Source organism: Wyeomyia smithii, chromosome 2 (genome assembly GCF_029784165.1).
Source record: "Wyeomyia smithii strain HCP4-BCI-WySm-NY-G18 chromosome 2, ASM2978416v1, whole genome shotgun sequence".
In the NCBI taxonomy this organism is placed as follows: Eukaryota; Metazoa; Arthropoda; class Insecta; order Diptera; family Culicidae; genus Wyeomyia; species Wyeomyia smithii.
In genome coordinates this window covers 246465984-246487972 of record NC_073695.1, presented here as the reverse complement: position 1 = coordinate 246487972, position 21989 = coordinate 246465984, and the positions used below count along the sequence as shown (strand labels likewise).

At 36.5% G+C, this 21989-nt stretch overlaps 1 protein-coding gene across 15 annotated transcripts in view; it reads right to left on the bottom strand.

Moving 5' to 3' along the window:
• The window catches only part of LOC129725882 (uncharacterized), a 40749-nt gene extending 21746 nt beyond the window's left edge, over positions 1–19003 (bottom strand). For 6 of the 15 annotated variants that reach the window (XR_008728198.1, XR_008728199.1, XR_008728200.1 and 3 more), the window contains exon 1: positions 1633–2522. Coding sequence is in view for 3 of the 15 variants with exons in the window: in XM_055682259.1 (XP_055538234.1) it covers positions 1633–1956 (324 nt within the window). In the remaining 12 variants the exon portion in view is untranslated. Of the gene's footprint in view, positions 1–1632; positions 2523–17564; positions 17824–18473 lie in introns of those variants that run through there. The other 9 variants (XR_008728195.1, XR_008728194.1, XR_008728192.1 and 6 more) reach the window with 9 other exon arrangements.
• Positions 19004–21989: the final 2986 nt, after the last annotated feature.

Genomic DNA, 21989 nt, shown 5'->3' with positions numbered 1-21989 from the left:
TTGCAGTTTCCAGGTCACATCTTTCCTCACTTGCCTTTAGTTTGCAGCTTTTATTTCAAACTGCATAACAATATTCATAACTACACTTTTTCTCTGCAGATGGACGGTCCGAAAACAGTGATAAACGAAAATAATCCACGCACAACAACGAATAAAATGGGGATTGTAATTCTCTTTAAGTTCTTTGGCACTTAAGCACGAGAAACTGCAAAAAATTGCGAATTGACACAAAAAAATCACAAGCGAAATCTTTTTACATTCACTCGCGGTCGCAGCTTGCTGCGATCTCCTGTTTATATTCATCGGCACAGTTGTAGATCCTATACACCGGGAGATTTTCTGAGGCGAAAAATCTCTGGGATCACGCCTTCCATCGCATGAGGAAGTAAAGCCGTTGGCGCCGGTCCGGGTCGTGAGTTAGGGTGGTGGTCCCCGTGGTTCTGTGGTTAGCGATGTCGGTCGGCTAGCTCTCCCACACGGTTGTGATATCGGGTTCGATTCCCGATCAGGTCGAGGAACTTTTCGAGCTGGAAATTTTCTCGACTCAGCACCGGGGCACGGTGTATCGTTGTACTTATCCTACAACATGCAAAATGTGCCGAAAACAATATCGATAACGAATTCTCTCAACTAATCTAGTTGATCGAGACCGCATTAGCCCCCCAGGCTAGCGTGCGATATTGTTGAGTTAGGGTCCTGGGTGTGAAGTCGCCTCCCTGGGCGTCGGTGATTGGCCACAACAGTGGCGGAACTAGACCGACGAAAAATTACCGAGAATAACAAAAAAAAAAAAAAACATTTCCCCGGACAGATTCAACATTCCGTTGCATAGTCTCAAATAGTATATTGTTTCCGATATTCTTTCTTCGGAATAAAGTTCTGATACTAGACACCTTATTTCCCGTGGGAGAAGCAGCGACGACTGCATAGCAGCGAAATAAGTAGGCAACAACAAAAAAAAAGCGACAACATTTTCTTTTCTTGGTAACTGTAAATGTCAGGGAGCGGAGATTTGTGTATCACAAGTCCCTGGCATAAGTCTGAAGGATTAACTTAGCCTTTGTGATCGAGTTACCGGAAGTCGTGCCACAAACCTGTCAAAGTTCCACTTTTTTGAAATTTTCGATATCGATTTTTTTATGCCAAAATTTTATACCTAAAAATGCACTGTCGAGATCTGGTGTTGTCTCATTAATTTATTTAAAAAAAAAAAATTCCATTCCATCGGTACCCTAATAAACAATGGCTCTATTTTTGAACGTGTCTCGAAACCTGCGGTTGGCAACAAATTTCATTCACCAAAGTAGAATGAAACAACGAAGCATTAAGGAATGTTACAATCGAAGGCAAAGAGTCATTTCTGAATATCACAATCGAAGCTGATAATTCATATAATTGCAGCCGAAACCTGCGGTGGTTGTATTCTATAATTAAATATGAAATGCCAACAATTCGCACAAACCATCGTTCTCATCATGCGCTCATAGTTTGTCATAATTTGTGTAACTTATTGTGATTTTCGCAGACAAAAATGTGGACAACAAACGCTAATAAAGTCGGCTCGAAATTTACTTATTTTTTAATTTTATCTCTTAGAATTATCGTTATGGGTGAAATATTTGGAAAACTCACCTTCTTCGATGCCAGCACCTCCTTCGGTTCCGACAGCCGGGAAACGTCCTTGCCCACAGCAGTCGCAGACCCGAGACCACCCGCCAGCAGTACGCTGGCCGCGGGACTTCCGGGCACTGTTCCGCTGCTCGCAGTGGCTCCCTCCGCCGCCGCTGATCCCTTCTTCACATACTTATCGTACAGTAGCTTCGAGAGGAAAACTAGTGCTATTACAACTACGACTAACGCGAATAGTAACATGACGAGTGTGTCCATCGTTAAATCACCGGCTCCTTCAAAAACACAGATATAATCGTCAATTCGGTCAGCCAAATCTTCAGCCATAGCGATAGGTGTGATACAAACGCCGTTTATGGGTGGTGGTGGTGGTAGTAGTAGTAGTGGTGAAAGGTTTTTTTATTGGTTCGAGTTGGGATGATTAATATACTAGATGATACTTTAATATGTTTAATTTACTGTACTTTGAGAGGATTTTTCTAGCTTTTATTGACCTTGCTTATGATTCCGCAGAAACTAAACTAACTCCTGACTTTCCTGATTACTTGAGTCGGAACTACAAACTCGACTGATGATGATGGTAAAATGCTGATGCGCTTGCTTACTACTGGCCTAATAACCTAGCGTAGGTAACCTAACAAAATTATAGTATTCGAGTTTTCATTAGCCGCAACATCGAAAATAGAATCCGCGTTTACTCGATGGGAAGAAGTAAACAAACATTTTCGCTGCGTTTTTATTTTCCCTGCGGGTTTTCGCTCACACGCTGACTGGGCGGCTCAGATTCATTTTAGCAGCGTTTTCCCTCAGAATGTTTACTGGGTGGACAGGACAGGAGCGCTAATTGGTACTGAAATGGTTTGATTTCTTCAAGTCGATGATATGTACGGGAACTAAGAATACACATGTGTGAGCAAGAATAATTATAAAGATCGATATATTGTCGTTATTTGGCGGGAGAAGCGAGTGAGAGAAAAAAGCAAAAACCAATCCGCGTTCGGGTGGGATTACGCATTCAAACGGGTGATATTTTTAGGCGCACTATTTGTGTCAAGGGAAAATGTGTGTGTGCTAACAGGTGCTAAATTTATACAGCAGGATCAACGCTGATGTCGACGTTCTGATCTCGGTGCATGTTGCACGTATTTGTTTTTATTGATCTACGATTTTTTCAAGTCTAAGCCTACCGTGTACTGAAGGTTTAAATGTTCCAATCATGGAAATTACATGAAATTGTGAACCCTAAATCGCAAAGCTTGTTGTATTTGTCAGTTGTGCCTTGGAATCTAGAGAACTTTTGCAATTGTTGAGGATTCACCACCAGAATAACTCTGTAGTGGACACTGCAACTAAGTAAGCTACACCATGCGAGGTCGTGAGGAGTTGAACCTTATGCATGTTTTTTATTTTTTCAGGTCATGTTAATAATGATTTTAAGTACCTAATCACATTGCCAAATTAGTATAATTTTATATCATAGATATTAAACAAGCGATAGATAGAAGAAGATGCTAAAAAAATCAAAGTAACTACCCTGTAGCACTGAGGCAGATTAATTGTCAGCCAACTCAATTGGATTGGTATCACACTCTCAGAATCCAATAAAACTTTATCGGATGTAAATACTATATTCGGTTAGGCAACTTTGCATGTCTTGGTTTTGCAGTATCAATTTGACCGAACTTTTTTTGTCAAAATAAAAACATACTTTTTCCCAGTTTCTCAAGAGTCCTCTGGTGGGAGAGATGTTAAAAAATTTATTTGTTTAAATTCCTTGATATCTTCTCGAAAGCAAAAAAAAAATGATGCCAGAACAGCATTCGGGAGCATATCATAAATTAAAACAAATTCTGATCTGCTCCGTTTTTTTTACTGATAGCATCTTTCTTCCTGAACTATTGTAGTAGTGGAGACGCTCGTGAATTGCTTTCTTATAATTGCTTTTTTAAAGTGTATAATAGTAACTAACCACAAGAAGTAGAACGTAAGTCAATTTAATAAAAAACAGTTTGATGTTTTACGTTTACATTCTAGACTCTCCAGTTCTGTAGGACGTGAACGTTTAAGGAATCACATTGCATCTCGTCTTGTTGAAATGGACATTTTTCATCAATGTTCAATAAACTTAATGTCCACACAGACCAATGATTGATACAACCACTCTTTCTAAGTAAAAAAAAGCCAAAAATAATTTCATAATCTGTGAAAAAATCAATATCATATAATCAATTATCCAAACCAAACCTGATATGATAAACCCATATCGGGCTATTTCACCATCAGCTCTGCTGAATGAACATCCAATAAATGAATGAGGCATTGTTCGCGGCTCAACTCAAACCGTTTTGCGATGGAGATTCTCCGAAATCGATACCATCTGGTAGGGTAGGGTAACGATAGATAGCGAAAAATTCGGCTCGCGTGCTAGACTTTAAGTTTGACCTTGCATAGATAGATCATGCAGCATGTGCTGTTGTGTTGCGTGAGGGAAAAAAAACAACGAAAATTTCACGCGAAGCCACATCAGGCGTGTATCGTAAACCGGGAGCACCAATGGAAGGACAAAGGGTTTCATATGACATTGTTTCATTGCGATTGGAAAGGGAAGAGACCGCGCAGTATTTACATATAGTCGTTCTGCAATCCGGTTCGAGCTCTATTTACTGGGAATGGTAGGAATGCGGACTTTCGTGACAAGGTCTAATTTGGTTTATGGTCCCGTTTCTAGTGATACTGGATAGGAAAGGTAGCTTCCCAGTTACAAATATACGAGGACAAAAATTTGAATCGCAAAAACTAGTCCTTTGTTTTCTCTGTTAAAGTTGGGTTGATCAGAATATGTTATGCAAATACGGTTTCTTCAAATTTAAAGGATATTCTTTGTGTATTGTACAGAGTATTTTTTACAAGCACCTATAAAATGAAAGATTATTATTATTATCCTTTGCTGATAAGTTGTTGCAAAGTCAATTCTGAATTCTTATGTTTCTAGTGCTGCATGAGGAAATTCAGTGCTGCATAAGGAAATCGAGCATACAGCACAGAAATTTCATTGCTCAAATATATTCACATATCAGATTTTAAAATTGGAAGGTGAACAGTTGTCTATTATTATCATAACTGTGTCCGAGTTCAATAGACCATATCTTATTTTTACCCAATCTGGTTGAATTGGTTTGTACTAAGTACTAACCCTGGATCGCTGTGCAGCAGTTTGCTGGAATTTGTTTTTAAGATGATGTTTTTTAGAATTTATAAATCTATTTCACACGGTTCATCAATCTTTCACGAAGCCGTTTTTTTAAGAGTCTGTTACCGGTCATTAGTGTTCATCGTGGCCGGCAGCATTCCAATAGGTCTAGTCTAATACTGCTTGTATTCCTATTTTTTAGATAATTTCGATACATTGAAATTGCGGGAATTAATCCACTACATACAGTTAGATTGAATATATTGACGTTTGATTTTGTTTTCACGTTTTAACTAACTCTTGATTTTCTTCAACGAGAAATATTTCACAAACCGTGTAAAAATTGTTTCACTTTGTCGTTTATGACGTAGAATGACGTCTTACGGCATCATAAATAAGGGTACAAATTAAAAAAAAACCAAAAACATCGACCGCGTTACGAAATTTGTCTACTTTCAAATGTTTAAAACTCAGTCAGTTTCCAACTAATTTCCTTCATTCTCATAGCAATCGATCGGTAAATTATCTTGCACCCGCCCATATGCAGAAAATTGTAGTTTGATTACTCGAACTTGTGTATTATTGAAAACTGCCAAGCCTTCTTAAAACGCCGATTCCGACCTTCGATTGGTCGCCTAATGCTTGCTTCCCCAACACGGTTGATAGAATATTATACCAAGTTTACCGGGAATGCTCTATTTGGGCTATAGAAGAGCCTGCTTCTGCTCGAACCAATTAGTTTACTAGTGGATAGCCACTAACACGGTCCTTACTAAGAAGCAGCGGGCAGCAGCAGTAGCGACAGCGGTAGCTGATCTTTTGTATTCATTTAAAAGTAAGTTTGGACATGGGAAAAAATGTTTGATAAAAAAATAAAACAAAATGACGGACTTATTACCAAATTTACATTAGTTTTTTTTCGCAACTCGTGGTTTTGGGATATTTGCCATTTTATTCTATTCATATTTCTAATGTAGTTTCGGTTGGTTTCTGTATGCTCTTTATTAGTTTTACATATTCTTTTCGCAAGTTTGATAACTTTTTTTAAAACAGATTTCTCGTTGAATTTTGCTATTTGTTTCTTGTGTTTCACTTTTTTATGGGTATTTCTGGAATGTTTTATTTCGTTTGATACGCTTATCAGTCCCATCTGCGAAATCATCGAACTGAGAAAACAACGATAGAAGAACTGAAATGTTTGATTAAAAAAAGTTCCGCTTGAAATTGAAATATTGACGAGTTCTCTTCTCAGATGTATGGATTTGAATGTTTTTGATACTTTTGTGTCATAAAAAGTCAATTCATAACAATCACAGTGGAATAAATTATAGTGGGACTGATATGCGATTATTTTGCATTACAGCGTGCACGTCAGGTCTGATCCGTGATTACGCATATGAAGAGAGCTCTGTTGAAGATTTTCACAGGTTTGATCTGGCTGTTTTTGATGACTTTTAATTTGTGTAGTTTTACTTAAAATTAGAAAAGGAAGAAGGAAAAAAGCATTTGAAATTAGAATATAAACGTTATTTTTTATAATATCCATTGTGGACTCGTATGCGATTACTTTTTGGATGGTACAAATTGACCTGATATTTATTGAAAATTTTTCAGGACAATCTAAATTATTTTCCACATTTATTTATTTTTTATTCTAACCACTGGCAGTCATAACTCATTATTGTCGAAAAAGCGGCTGAACTGACATGCGTTTCATAGTGTAACACACTAAAGTCGCTTTTTACGCGGGGGATACGTGCCGCGTAAAAAACCGCGTGAATTCCGGAATCCTCGTAAAAAAAACCGCGTAAATTCCAGAAACCGCGTGAAAAAAACCTGCGTTAATTCTGCAATCCGAGTGAAGAGAAATCGAATTCCGTGCAAAAAAAATACCGCGTAAATTCCGGAATCCGCGTAAAAAAACGCGTAATTTCCGGAATCCGCGTAAAAAAACGCGTAAATTCCGGAATCCACGTAAAAAACGCGTAACGCGACCTTAGTGTACTTCAATTTTGAACCTAACTTCCCTTTTTGGAGCAAGTTTTTTGACGTGGGACTACGTCTTTGTTTACTATACTGGGATGCATTCTGTAAAATTGGAAATGAAACTGGCAAATGTTGCGTCAGATTTCAAACGTTAATAACAGCATAACCACATGATGGATAACAATAACCAATTTGTTGATGGATAGATAAAATGTAGAACAATTTTTTAATATGCTAGTTATCACTCTAATTTCATTGCTGAGCGGTAAAATTGAAAAAAGTTTCAATGATAAATTTACGCGAATAATGAACCAATTACATGCGAGCATTCCTAGCACAGACGACGTGAATGGACACCTTCCTTTACCTGTGATATTCGTCCCAATAGGTTTATTTTTGCTTCCATAATATGACTAATATGATATCCCTATTCTTGAACAATTTCTAAACCTGCTTTCAGAACCTAATAAAAACTGATGTCTTGAAAGAAAACATGTGCTTGAATTTTTTGCATTTTTATTATTAAACTTTCAGTACATTCTATATTCCTAAAATACAAAAGCTTCATTCTTGACTTGGTGGCAACAAAAAATTATAAGTCAGGAAAAAGGACCGCGTGGTCAATTAGTTAACCCCCCACCCCACCCCCGTGCGTGATCTTTCGTAGCCTTTTGACAACCCCCCCCCTTCCCGTCCTCCTCTTTATGGCCACGTGGTTTAGAAATGGCCCTTACAGAAGACAAGGCGAACGACAAGTTACTCGTCTGACTAATTTAGGTATTGCAGATGGCAGTTCGACTGTATTTCGGGCGAATTGGCCGACTTGTTCGTGACTCAGCTGTCGTCAGCAAAATTTCTCTCGCGTTTCCCAATACAATATTTCGTACGTCTCGTCAGTGGCTGGAGGCGAGACTAGTTGCTCGCCTTATCTTTTGTAATAGGCCTCATAATATCATTGAAAACCATTCAAATAATTTCGGTTTTTTCGTGACAAATAGATAATTTATTCTCTTATATACTGGTGCTAATAATTTAGTTTATAAAAAATGGCGCTTGGTTCGGTCTGGTCAAACACTATTGGTCTCTGTTATAATCATTGCTACCGTGTATCACAGACCACAAGCTGTATCGACTCGCTAACAAACACTTAACGGAAGTTATCAAATGATGTTAAATTTCAGGTATATTCCTTTAACAATCTTCCAAACATGACACAATAATTTATTCTCTCATTTGTGCATTATAACCACCGACGGTGTGATAACATTGTAAACTTCAGTTAAAATTAATAAGTATGTATTTCACAGCGCCGCACCACAGGTGATTTAAAAGATCGATCCGACAGGATTCGATTTTTCAGGTCGATCGATCCTAGGACCGGTCAACTGAATCGATCCCAATCCTAACCGTGACTCGAACATATGACGACTAGCTTGTTAGACCTTCGGAGCTGGTCTCTTCGGGCTGGCCTCGAGACCCGCAGGGGGAGTTAGTTTAAACATATTAATTCGATACTTTCGAAGAAAGGTAAGTATGGAGGAAGCACCATTTAACACATATGAGGCCACCGAAGCATATCCGATCAAAGCAATCGGAGACCATGATCGGAATTCGTGAACTGACGATGAAAAAAAGATTGATAAGCTTTATGTTTATCGCTCTTTGTTTGTTATTTTGAGAAATTGATTGATTTTGTTTTGTTATTTTTAAGGGGGGGAGGAGGTGGTCAGGAGACATGAGACAAAACATGACAACGGGGGAGGGGAGTTGATTTTGATCGAATTTGCGGTTGGATGTCGCCATACTATAAATTGTTGGAACATTGATGGTTGTTTGATAGATGAATTTTTGCCTTTCTCCTAGAAAGGTATAGCAATCACTAAAAAAACTAGAGGTATTAAAGTGCTCCAGAGGGCCAAATGTCGTATATCACTCGACTTAGTTCGACGAGCTGAGCATTTTCTGTACATAATCTCACTCACTTTTCTCAGAGATGGTTGAACCGATTTCCACAAAATTAGTGTCAAATGAAAGGTCTAGCTGTCTCATAACACCCTATTGAATTTTGCTGTAATCGGACTGTAACTTCGTCTGTAATGTATCGAAATCTGAAAATCACGAAACTTCATTATCTTAGAAACTACACAACCGATTTGAACAATATTGATATCAGATGAACGGACTAGTTAAGGGTTAACTGATGAAATATGATTGAACACGTGGTTCAAAGTTTGGCTGCCCTATACGTTCCCTTTTCATTTAATTATAATCGAACTTAAGCAACCGTTATGAATTGAATTGTCAAAACAACGAAAGTCTATTATCTCAAATATTACACGCAAAACTTTTCCTTATTACTTTAAAAGCAATAGCGCAAAATTACCCTTTAGGTAACAAATCCATTACTTAAAAAGCAATAAAATTCTTCCCCAGTTAAGTAACAACACATACTGTCATACATTTAGCACGTGTTATGAGAGTACGACTATCTAATAATGGTCGTTTCAACCACATGCAACGTTTTTTTCTGTCGAAAAATGCTCCCTTTCCACCTCAAGTCAAAAAAAATCACACACCGTCGCATAAGTTGCACATGTTACAAGTTTTTTCATCTCCAATTCATCCGGTGGGCGTGTATTAGTTCGCTCGTTGTATGCATACGGAGTAGCGAAAAAATATGACAAGAGCTGCCAAGCAACATTTTCCCCGTCATAGAGTATGCAAACGTTGATGATTTCAAAGACTTGAAATGCGCCTTAAAATGACATCACGATCTGTAAACTGCGTTAGAGAAAAATAAAAACATTCGCTTTCTTGCAAGCTATTTACAGCACATAATCATTGGTCCATGGAAACTCATTTGGACCTGTTTGAATATACAAAACTCGTGCCCATCCAGAACAATATTCGCAACTTCGGCAACTCTGGTTAGACAGTATTACATATTTCCATTTCAAGTAAACACTGGGGGACGAAACGAAAGTGTTTCTAATTGGACAATTGAGGTTGACGGTTGAGATTCTGATTATGTGTGGATGAAGGGAGACAAAAATGGACTAGATCGTTGCATCAATACAAATGCAGCGAGTGAAGTCTTGCCAACACATGCATTGCGGTGCTTGGCTGTATGTTCTCCTGCAGAAACACATACAAGCGTGTGGCCGTCATAATTTTTATTACTTTTTGTGTATAATGCGCAGTCATAAGACACAAAAAGTAATAAAAAATTGCCCAAAAGTGATAAAATATTCCCCGTTTGCGTTGGGTGTACATAACTTGTTTGAACATAAGTAGTGTCATACAAACGAGTCATCTCTCAAACTTACAAATAACAAACTACATAACAATTTGATCTGTGGTTCAAAAGTTTTGGAAAGAAAAGAAATTCAAAGACTATTCAAAACTATACTTGCTTTGATCAATATAGATGGCCTCAACATGATTTCAATGGGATATCGTACTATTTGAACGTTCCCGTTATCGCCAGTGATTAAATTGTTCGAAATTAAAAGTCATTTCTTATATTTCGCTATTTCTTAAGCACTAACATGGCGTCAAATTTCATATTTTATACTTCAATTACAACATCAGTATTTTAGAACCCAAAGAGTGAATTCACCTTTATTGGATTTAAGCATTCATGTAAATCTATTTTTACAAATAATAAGTTTGAATGATAAAGGCTGAGTCTGACCGCTAGGTGGATTCATTTAGGTTTTTTTTGATAAACGTGATGTTTTCGACGAAGAAAATAATTTTATCCGTTTAGAAAAACATGCAAAAAAAATAAGAAGAAACACGAAAAAATAATTGCAAATGAAATATTACAAACACCCTTCAAAAATCCGTTTTTTTATGAAAACTACAAAATGTTAGCTGAACAAATATCAATGGTTGTTCGAGCTTGGAGAAATAAAAAAATCTAATTTTTTAAGTGTATCTTTTTTTTTGGAAGAATAATTTTATTATTTATAATTTCGCCAAAGACACTATACTGATCTAATTAACTGTTCTGGCTCTAAAACTATTTTAAAGCTTAATACACACTTGACTAAACTTTTTTTTATATGTTAATAGGTATAAAGTTTTATACCTATTTTTTTTTAAGTAAACCCCTGGGCCGAGTGTCTATTGATGATAAAAATATTTTTTAAGCCAAAACGCGGTTTATTGGTTTAGTATCTTCAGTAAAGATGTGGAAAATAATCTGGAAAATAATCTGGAAAATAACCTGGACCTAAAGATTTAATATGTTAGTACTTTTGCACAGCTCTGTGTAGAATAACATCATTCTGGATATAGTGTCCATTAAAGCTCAATCCTATAGGAAAATATCAAAAAACAAACCAATGCTTTTAATAGATAAAACATTCTATTTTTAATTTAGATATAATTTCAGCTCGCAGTCGGCAGCGAGGATACAAAATTTGATTTTAGTTATTAAGATACTTCATAAAGTAAGACACCAGATATAATTGGCGCCGTTGAACATTAATTTGTATTTGAGCCGTGACAAATAAATGATAGATAAAAAAGCTCAATCCTTGTATAATGTTTTATTTTGCCGTTTTCGTGCAAATAATAAAATGGTGAATAAAATGTTGTTTATAGCCATAGTGTATGTTCGGAGAAATTTCAAGATATCCTCCAAATCTCACAACTCTTCACAAGTGGCAGTTCCATACGAGGGAATAACTATCTTTAGACTATCTATTGAAGATACAAACGTGTATCTGTGAAAGACTGTAAACAGCTTTTTCGATTGATTTAAGTAGTAGGTACTGTAAAAGCGTCTAACTTTGCAATATCTTTTTAAAATATTAATTAAATACATGGCTTTTTAATGGTTTTCTCCGGATTTTGTATTTTTGAAACAAGTAAAAGATATACTAAAATTCGTCTTTCATAACAAAATTTATTACTATTATTTCAACTATGCTACTGATCTTTTTTTTTGTTTAATCAGTGACTAGTTTTTCACGCCGATCAGTTCAGTAGTTTTCACATCTATAAGGATCAGACAGACAGAACTGCATTTTGTTGTGTTTATATTGATTGCAGCCATATTTAAATCATTAATTTTACGTATGAAGTTATTGGTTCAACGTCTTCAATAACAAAATATAAATAAAAAAAAATCGCGATTTGATCACTTTCCCTATTTTATTATCGCAAAAAATAATAAAATGATAAAACCGGGTGATAAAACGGTGTATATACACTGTCAAAAACATCTGAAAGTTTTTTGGATTTTTTTTTAAGCCAACATATTGATTCAGTGTTTTTTTCTGAAGATTTTTTTTGCGGTGAATATTTGTTTTGGAAAAACAAAATTGTTGATTTTTTTGCTATTTGGTTTTTCGTGTATTCAGAGTTGACAGTTCACGTGGGAATTCTGAAAGCTGTCAAAGTCTAATGTACTCAGATTGGTTTGCCATTTCACCATGAACAGACTAACGCCTGAACAACGCTTACAAGTAATCGAATTTTATTACCATAATTCTTCCTCTGTGAAAAATGTTTATCGCGCATTACGACAGTTCAGTGACGAAGCTCATTTCTGGTTAAATGGGTATGTTAATAAGCAAAATTGCCGCATTTGGATCGAAGAGAAACCAGAGGCAATACAAGAATCGCCAATGCACCCAGAAAAATGCACAGTTTGGTGCGGTTAACACGCTGGAGGCATCATTGGTCCGTGCTTCTTCAAAGATGATCAAAATCAATGACGCTCACTATCGCGCGATGATTTCTGATTTTTTTTTTTTTGCCGGAAATGAAAGAGCTGGGTCTTGTTGACATCTGGTTTCAGCAAGACGGAGCAACATGCCAGACATCGCGCGAATCAATGGACATATTGCGGAACGAGTTCGGTGAGCAATTCATCTCACGAAATGGACTGGTGAATTGGCCGCCTAGATCATGCGATTTAACACCGCTAGATTATTTTTTGTGAGGCTACGTTAAGTCTCTCGTCTATGCGGATAAGCCAACAACAATTCTAGTCTTGGAAGACAACATTACAGGCGTTATTCGCGAGATACCAGCCGAAATGCTCGAAAAAGTTACCCAAAAGTGGACTTTTCGTATGGACCATTTAAAACGTAGCCGTGGCCAACATTTTAATGAAATTATCTTTAAAAATAAAATAAAATAAAAATAAATGGCATAAACCAATTTATCGGCTCAAATAAAGATTCCATACAGTTTTGTAATTTTTATGCGTTTTTGTTAAATAAAAAAACCAAATTCTTGAAAAATCACCCTTTACACTTTAGCAGAAGACATCACACTATTCAAACGAACCACCCCTGTTTTTATTTTTTAATACTTTTTTAGTTTTTATTTCTCCATGATCAAACAACCATCGATGTTTAGCTAACCTTTTGTAGATTTTATGGAAAAATCAGATTTTTCAAAAAGGAATTCACAGTTTTGGATTTTTTTCCACAAAAACTGAAAAAAATCACAGTGTATATTTTTTTCGGGAAAATTTTGCCGAAGATATCATACCAGTCAAACCAACCGTTCTGACTCTAAAAATATATGTGATCAACGCCATTTATACACAAGCACTTTTCAAAAGTTAGTAATGGTTAAAAAAATGATAACACATCTGTGCAAAGTTTCAGTCAAATTTAAAAAGGTCGTTCGAAATTATGTTGCTGTTGTTTGAAATTATTTCGTAGATACGAATTTGGAACGGACCAGTCTAACGTTTATATTAGCAATACGGTGCTAATATTTTTCAATAAGGAGAGATTCTACCAAATAAGATGAAACTCGGAAAGATCGTAAAACGTTTTTCTGTGGTAGTGCTCTTTATTTATATTTGATATTTTCTGTAATTTCGTTCTTTTGACGTCGTTCGCGGTTCATAATCAAAATGCCAAAAAAAAAAAACATGTAAAGCTTTCAATTGAATTTCACTGTTGTTAAAAAATCGTTTGAACTTTGATTATCAGCAATTACTGTGTTTATTCATAGAAAACACAAAATCAAGGAATTAACACGGTGTTCTGGTTTTTGAACACGATCCATATCTCGTAAAGTTCAATCAAAAATTGATAGGAGAGTTATATACCATATGAAAGAAATTTCATGATAAACCCCTATAGCACTCAATATGCGGCGGTACGTCAGCGTTTAACGCCATGGCACGCCTTATGATTGGTTTTTGAACGAAAAACAGTTTCGCCAACAAACGATGCACTCGATACGCGATGATATCATCCATAAACCGTTCAGTTATATTCCATTTTCGCTTTGCTCATTCAAGTGAATAATTGCAAAGGTCGTCGATTCAAGGAAGCTGAATTCGATAGTATAAAAATGATTGTTATTCATTATTCAAAAACAAAAAACAAGATATTCAGAAAATTCAATAAAATTATCATTAATAATCCATTTTCAAGAATAGTTAGACAACTTTTTCCATGTATCTTCCAGCGAATCTCCTTGCGCACGAGAGAGCAAACAGAGCTTGTATGTCACCGGCAATAAGCGTTTAAACGTGACTTCCACTGGCTATTTGGATAAACACTACCAGTTAATGGTCAGGCGATTCTTATTCATAGCCATTTTTATACCAGTTCACAGTGGGGAATCGCTGGCCATCAGCCAAAAAAAATTTTTTTCGTTAGCTGTTTCATAACATTTTTCCTTTATTGCTATAACATTCAAGTGTCTAAATCCAAAATTTGGGCGCAATATCATGAAATCTGAATTTTTTATGACTTTTCAAAGCTTGGCGAACTGACGTTTTGTGACTTTTTTCCGAAAAAAGTACATTACTTTGAAACGCTTTGTAGCTTCAATGATAGCTTGGATTTTTTTGACGTCAAAGAGTTGTTGTAAATATTGTGCAAAACAAACCCTTTTCATTAGATATTGTAAAATTTGGTTATAGCAGGCCTGAAACTAAAAAAAAAATAAAAAAAACGTGATTTTTTGTAGAAAAGTAGCTTAAAAGTTTAGTTGCCGCAGTTTGCTACAGTTGTGACTACATTCAAAATTTAGGTAAAAATGTAAGCTTTCAAATGCATACTGTCCGCTGTAGCGCAAAACTGTGCAAATTGTCACTTTAGTGAAAAAAGCGATAGCAGATTTTTTTAGTTTTTATTTTCGAAGTTGACATTTCATCCAGCATTAATTTTAATCTTAACCATGATACCCCATTATTGAAAATTTATGATATCGTACTCAATCCGTAAGGATAAAAAATAAATTTGGGCAAAAATCACAAAATTTGTAAATAAAAAGTTATTAAATAAGTGTTAAACAAGAAAACAGTAAACAATTTTTTATGAAGTTACAATTATGTCAAACTTTATCACTTTCTGCAAATTTAAAACAATATTAAAAACACTCAGCCCTTTTCAATTTATGATCATGAAATTCGATAAACTGATTGAAGTGAATACTAGCAGCAAATTCATACCATCAAACTCCGGCTAACAATAGCCCGTTTGAAGATTGCTTTTGCTTCGCACCCGTTTACATACAAAAGTAAAGCACACATTTTGCTTTATGAGAAAAAAAAACAAAAAACTGTCGTCGCCCTCCGCATTTTTTCGAGTTAATTTTGAACGTTGTGTCATTCCAGTGTCTAGGTTTTCAAATTCATAAATTCGTTGAATTTCTTATGGAGCCTTCAACTTCAGCGGCACCACTTAGTTCAATGTCTAGTAAGTTGTTAGTTCATGGTGTTATACATGTATTTAAATGTCCTGTTTCAACCATAGAAACCGGATTGAGAAGATAACATATATATGAAACAATGAAACATCGAAAATCACTAGAAGAAATGAAAATTGCAGCGAAAGACATTTTTCCTGCTGATAAGTATAATGAACTTCCATTTTTCTGGAAACAATTCAATACAAGATTTAAGCGATCACAGCGGAAGATGATGATGATGATGATGACCTTTTCAATTTGTAATTAGTTTGTATTACTTATGTTGTTTTAGTTTATTTAAAAAAAATATATATCCATAAATTATGTATTTTTCCTTCAATGGGGAGGACGCCCGGTGGCACTACTTGTGGTCAAAGATCATATAATTCTATGAAAAAGGAAAAAAAGGGCAAAAAAATATTAAAAATTGGGTTTCGTGCTCTATGGACGGCCCCAAACAAAAAATGGATGCCAAATTCGTGTTCAGCGCCCCAAAATTATGTAAATATCAAGTTTTTGTCGCATTTATCGACACTTTTTTTGCTTGGCCAGCCTTTGTATGGAGTCGCCCCACTGTGCAGTTGCTTACGCTTGTGTGTAAGTAATGTTTAGCGATTAGGTTTTGATCGTTATTGGTTTGTGATCGACTGACTGCCTGCGGTATGCGGCTATTCAACAGTATTTATTTTGCTTCTTCGCTGCAAGCATTCATTGTTATTGAAATAGGGTCAACTTAATAGAATTAGCAAAACCATCATGGTTTAGTACGATGTAAAAGTCATATATTATAATGCCATGTCTAATGGGTTCTGATTATCGCCGTGTTATTATAATTTTTTCCCTAAAGGCACACACCGAATCCGAGTATTCTATAATACACCTGAATGGTGTCTCCTTCATTATTATCACATTTGATTATATTTTGACATTGGAAAGATTAATTAGAAATTTTTGTATACATCTTTGATCGTAAAATTCATGTATGTAAATAAACTGTTTTATTGAAAAAAAAATGCAAAATGAGCGATCAAAGACTAGGTGCAAAAGATCGTAGAATCGAAGCTCTGAAAACTCTGAGCAATTCGAATAAATTTATCGGAAAAGAAAGTTCAAAGGAAAAATCTGGAAAAATATCCTCAGGATGATGAAAAAGTTTTCATTGATGTTTCACTGCCATTTTTAATGTTTTTTTTTTTGTTCACAAACATACAAGAAAATGAAAATGAGGGTCTTTTCTATAAAAACAAACGTACGGCCTATAATTAGTTTTCCGATGTTATTGGAGAAGATCATTCGAAGATTGATAACGTATGAATATAACAAGTATTTTTCTATAAACTGTTCTAGGATAGATAGTTGACTTTTTTTCTAAAATTACCGCATCGTAAAGTTTTTCATGGAACTTTTTTTAAATTACACCGAATATTCATAGCAGATTCAATTACTGACTGTGTACGGTAATCGATTTACAATTTCTGAAACATCTAATGTCCAAAAAAACGGAAAAATAATTAGATAATCCAAGAAAAACAATTCATGCATATTTATAGCAGCATTCGAGGCAAAACTTCGCAAAGCAGTTTGTTCCTGGAGCAAACACTGTACAGTACCTGTAGTACAATAACTGACCCTATCACCTATCCGTTCTCATTTGCGATAGTAGTGTGAATTAAAAGACGAACGCAAAAAAAAACAAACACCAAAAGATCATACGGTTCAACTCTCACTATTTTTCATCGCTCATCGGAGAGTGATCGAGAGGTGGTGTAGCACCCAGCAGCAGTGCAGCAGAATCAAGAAATTATTCGAGTGGTGAGGTCAGAGCTGAACAATAAACAAGCACAAGTAATATTATTATATACAGAACCGCGCCGAGCGAGGGTTGGCAAGTGGCGGAAAGCAGTTGCGAAAAATTGCGGGGTGCATCGGATTATAACTCACTTCGCGCGATAGGACCGTGTGTAAGAACACGACTGGTGCTCTCGAACTCAGGTCTTATTATACTTTTTGGTGATTTACTGGTTAGGGAATATCGAAAATAAAAACAGAAAACTGAACCGCTAAAAAGTGATTAGTTAACCTCTTTTTTTCATGGTGCAGCCAACGGGCTTTGGGTGGACGGTTTATTCACACGTCAATTCCGTTACCGGTCGCTCCAGATCTTCGAGACTGCGTTACTGTGGTTGAAAATAGGGTAAACAATAACATTGGTTTGGAAAGAGTTGCGTAGCTCTTGCAAAAACCAAACCAAGAGCAGTACGACGACGACGACGAAGAAAGGTTTCAAATGCGAGCCGTGAGATTGGCTGTACTGATAAGAACTAATGCATACAGCTCAATACCACCTGCTTCAAACAGCGCCCGGTTTATCGAGCTTATCGGCCTGTCCTGGAGTTCACAATTGGCTCACGTTTCTTCAGTTCACTATCAAACCCACATAGTTACGATATTCTTCATAGGCCAAGCTCCAAACTGATGTTTTCGTTGTTTATAATAACACCAATTTTGTCACTTTTGTGACATTTAAAATTTTTCCGATTTCACTGCTATTTTTTCGGTTTTTCTTTTCGCTCGTTTCGTTTCGTATGTGATCCTGTGTATGTATTCGTGCTGTACCGGGTTTTCTTCAATCAAATTTTAATAATAGTTGTTATTCGAACTTCTGCTTCACATTCTGTCTCACCGGTTGCTCTGCGTTACACACATTTTCCCTCTTCAACCCAGCTTTCGCTCTCACTCTCACTTTTTTTGGCTTTTGCTCATTTTCCTCACGCTTTTCCGTCGTTTTCCGCTCTCTCTCTACTCTAGGCGGTCCAACCACCAGCTGAAGCTAGGAGAATTTTTTTCTGAACAAGAAATATTTTTAACTTTTTCACACAAATTTTCCCTGATGCTAGGGGTAACGAATCGAAGTAATGATTGTGTTTCTGCCAAGCCAGCTGCTTCTTGCTTGAACCAGATTGTTCAATATTTGACTAATATCACCGACATCGAAGAATTTAAACCACTTCCACAGATTGCCTATCCATTTCACGGCAAGCAATTGAATCAATCGCACCGCGTGTGTATGTTGTGAACAATGACAAGGTGAGCGATTAAGTCAGCTCCAAAATCGAGAACCGGAAAAAAATAACAAGCAGCTTGACCGACTCCAGCAGCTGATTGCTGTTTGTCCTTCTGTGTGAAGGTTGCGCCCGCCCGATTAACTCTTGTCCGATCACTACAGTTAACTTCACACGCGGCGGTACAGTTCTCAACTTCGTCCTGTAAAGCGATGGTTCGATTTCGGGGTGATGGGTGAAACCGTTTTTCCTTCTATTCCTACGACGATGAAAAGTGGTGAAAATTTCGCGAAACTACCAGAAGCAGCAAAAATTCACCCACAGAGGAAAATAAGAAAGAAGAAAAAAATAATTCTGATACTCGGTCGCAGTCGTAGAGAGCTCTTCTCACATGTTGTGTTGCTGGTGGCGATGGGAAAAAGAAACTGAGCTTCCGAGCCGAGCTCCAACCATACAAAAATAGTTGCCACATACCATCAGGCTCTGTGGTTGCTAGTGAGCGGCATCGTATGTGAGCGGTATTCTCACACGTTTCAACTTGGGGAGCTCTGGGGGGAGAGTTTTTTGCTTCTGATGTTGTTGTTGTTGTTGCGCGTGTGTGCTCTTACTGCAACGTTGGCGAGAGGGCGAGCGGTTCGGTGGGGACAATTTGCACATTTCGCGCGTAATTTTTAAACCGCACAGTGAGATTTTCCACGCAGTGCAATTTTCCTGATCATCGGCAAAGTTTTTCCCTCCGGTTGCTATTTATTTGGACTGTTTGGTACTGGATGGCTTCTAAAATACTCTCGAAACCTAGAAAACTCATCGTGCATATAGGGTGCTCCAATGTATTTTAGTATTTTTAAAGTATTAAGTATATTTTTTTGCAACAGAAAAATTCAACGTGTATGATACACTTTTAACCAAAAAATATTATTAATAGGAAACAATATCATCATCGTTATTCTTGTAATTGAAAATTTATTTTGAAAAAAGGAACGCAAAAAAGAATTTTCTTTAATCAAAATAGAAATGCAATTAAAGATCGTAGCAAGCCACAAATACAAAAAGCCGTAGCTTTTTTCGCGAGATTAGTCTAGTCTAGTCTACACTAACACAGCCAGTACTTGAAAGGATCCTGGAAAATGATATCCACCATTTAAAAAAAATGATTTCCATACATTTTTCTTGCCACTGTCAGTTTTTCCGTTGCGGCTTTTGTTCCAAAACAACTCGACTCCGATCCAGAAATACTACTAAACGCTAGTGGGGCTCTGATGCTACCACGAACGCCTGTTTCTACTATTCCGCTGAAGGTTTAAAGGACATTATGTCGGATCGATCTGGGATGGCATTTTTTCTATTCCTGAATCACTTTAATGACAACACCTCGTAACAATAAAACACTATTGCACTACTGGAAAATGTACCACAAGGAGCATTATTTTCCAATTTTTCTATTGAAATTGAAACCACGTCAAAAATTTATGTCTATTCGCGCTCTTGGCTTGCTGCGATCTTCCGTAACTTTTTTCGCGAGATTAGGTATATTACACCGGAAACAATTATTCGAATGCTTATGTGACAATTTCACCAAATGGAATATCAAAAGCATAATACATTTCAAAAGTTTCAACACTATCGAAGATTCTGGGGCTTATTACGGGAGTCACTTCACGGTGAAATCAGAGTGAAGTGAACAAAATCCGATTACGGGACTCACGCAAGTGAGAAAAACGACGCAAAGTAACATCTGCCGCGGAATCTGGGTTATTACACTCGTATCAGTGAAGTGAGAACGAAAAAAGCGACGTTTCGCGTGGAATTATTTCACGACCATTTTGAACGGTGAAATGATTCCACGAAGATGCCATAAGTCTTAAAAATGATTGATTTGTGATCTAATGGTAAATATTGGATTTATTCTTCAGTAACGAAACGAATCAGAATTTGATCCGTGCCTTAAAGCGGTCAAATTTTAATTTTTTTTGCCCGATGAAAAAAATGCAAACTAGTTCAGGAAATTTTCGATACCGAAACATTTTTTTTAAGCCGAATGTTTTAGAAATGCAGAACACGTCAAGATCTGGTGTTATCTAAAAAAACGTGAAAAAACGACTTTCTGGGACTTAGAGATTTTTGAGCTGGGAAACAATCTCATTTCACTTGTCCCATTCTCAATTTCACTTCACTGTCAATCTCACTCCACGGAGGTGATTTTTGTCACCTCACTTGAGGTGGAATCGGGAATAGGTCTTAAAAAGTGAAGTGAGCGTGAGAGTGAAATATATTTCACCGTGAAGTGACTCCCGTAATAAGCACCTCTGTCTCATAGCTTAAGCGAGATTTTTATATTTTGACCAGTTCTGGCGAAGAATACGACCCTCTCCCCGCAGAAGAGGGAATATCATATTGATTTGTTGTTATTGTATATTCGAGTATTGCTTACACTCTTGATATTACATTGAACAGATTCAAAAAAAGTCAGTCCTTCCTACGTGGATCCCCGATCAGAAGAACATAACTTAAAAAATTTCAAGTTCTATCTAAACGAGATACAAATAACTTATTTTGATTATTGATTGATTATTACTAACAATGGTTTTTATCATCCTGTCCTATATGCTATCATATTTTGTTAGAAAGCTGATACGTTGGTAACAAAGTTTGATGTGGGTTTGATGCTAGTAGAATAATTTTTGCTATAATTTCTGTTATTTTAACACCTAACGGGATCAAATTGAAAACACAGGTTGATAGGTTTTTCGCATAACAAACTAACAGCTTCTGTTTCGTTTTTGTTTTGCCTTTCTGATCGGGTCAGATACATACCAATCGATTTCTGAGAATGTTTTCCTCAATATAAGATATAATTTGACTACCAAATTTAGATATTAGCGGATCCATTAACGATCTTGTTATTTTTCTGTTGCTCTGTGAAATATATTAAAACCATGCCAAACTGTTTTCGAAGAATCACCATTTTAAATCCAGTTTTTGTCCGATTTAGGATCTGTGATGGATCACGGTTAGTTTGCATTTTTCCGCATAGATATCAGCGGGAGAAGTTGCTCGATTACCTGTTGAGCATAGTAGCACAGTTTCCATACAATCGGGTATCGATCCACCATATTCGGGTTAAGAATGTTCTAAATAAGCCTTAAAAGTAAGGCTGTGTGGTGTTTTTTTTTGGCAGGTTTCTGCGTAAGATTGCTGCAGAAAACGTGCCGAAGAAAACCACTGCCGAAGCCGTTCACTACCCTATAACCCTGAATCGTGTGAGAGAGCTAGCTGAGAGACATCGCTAACCACAGAGCCACGGGGACCACAATTTTGTCATTCTGCTCATTTTGGCTATTCCATTTATGTTACTCCCACTATTGCCGAGTATAACCAGATAACCATCTTCGGTTTGAGTACCCACTTTTTGCCAAATTTATTGGAAGGACTGGCAACAAACG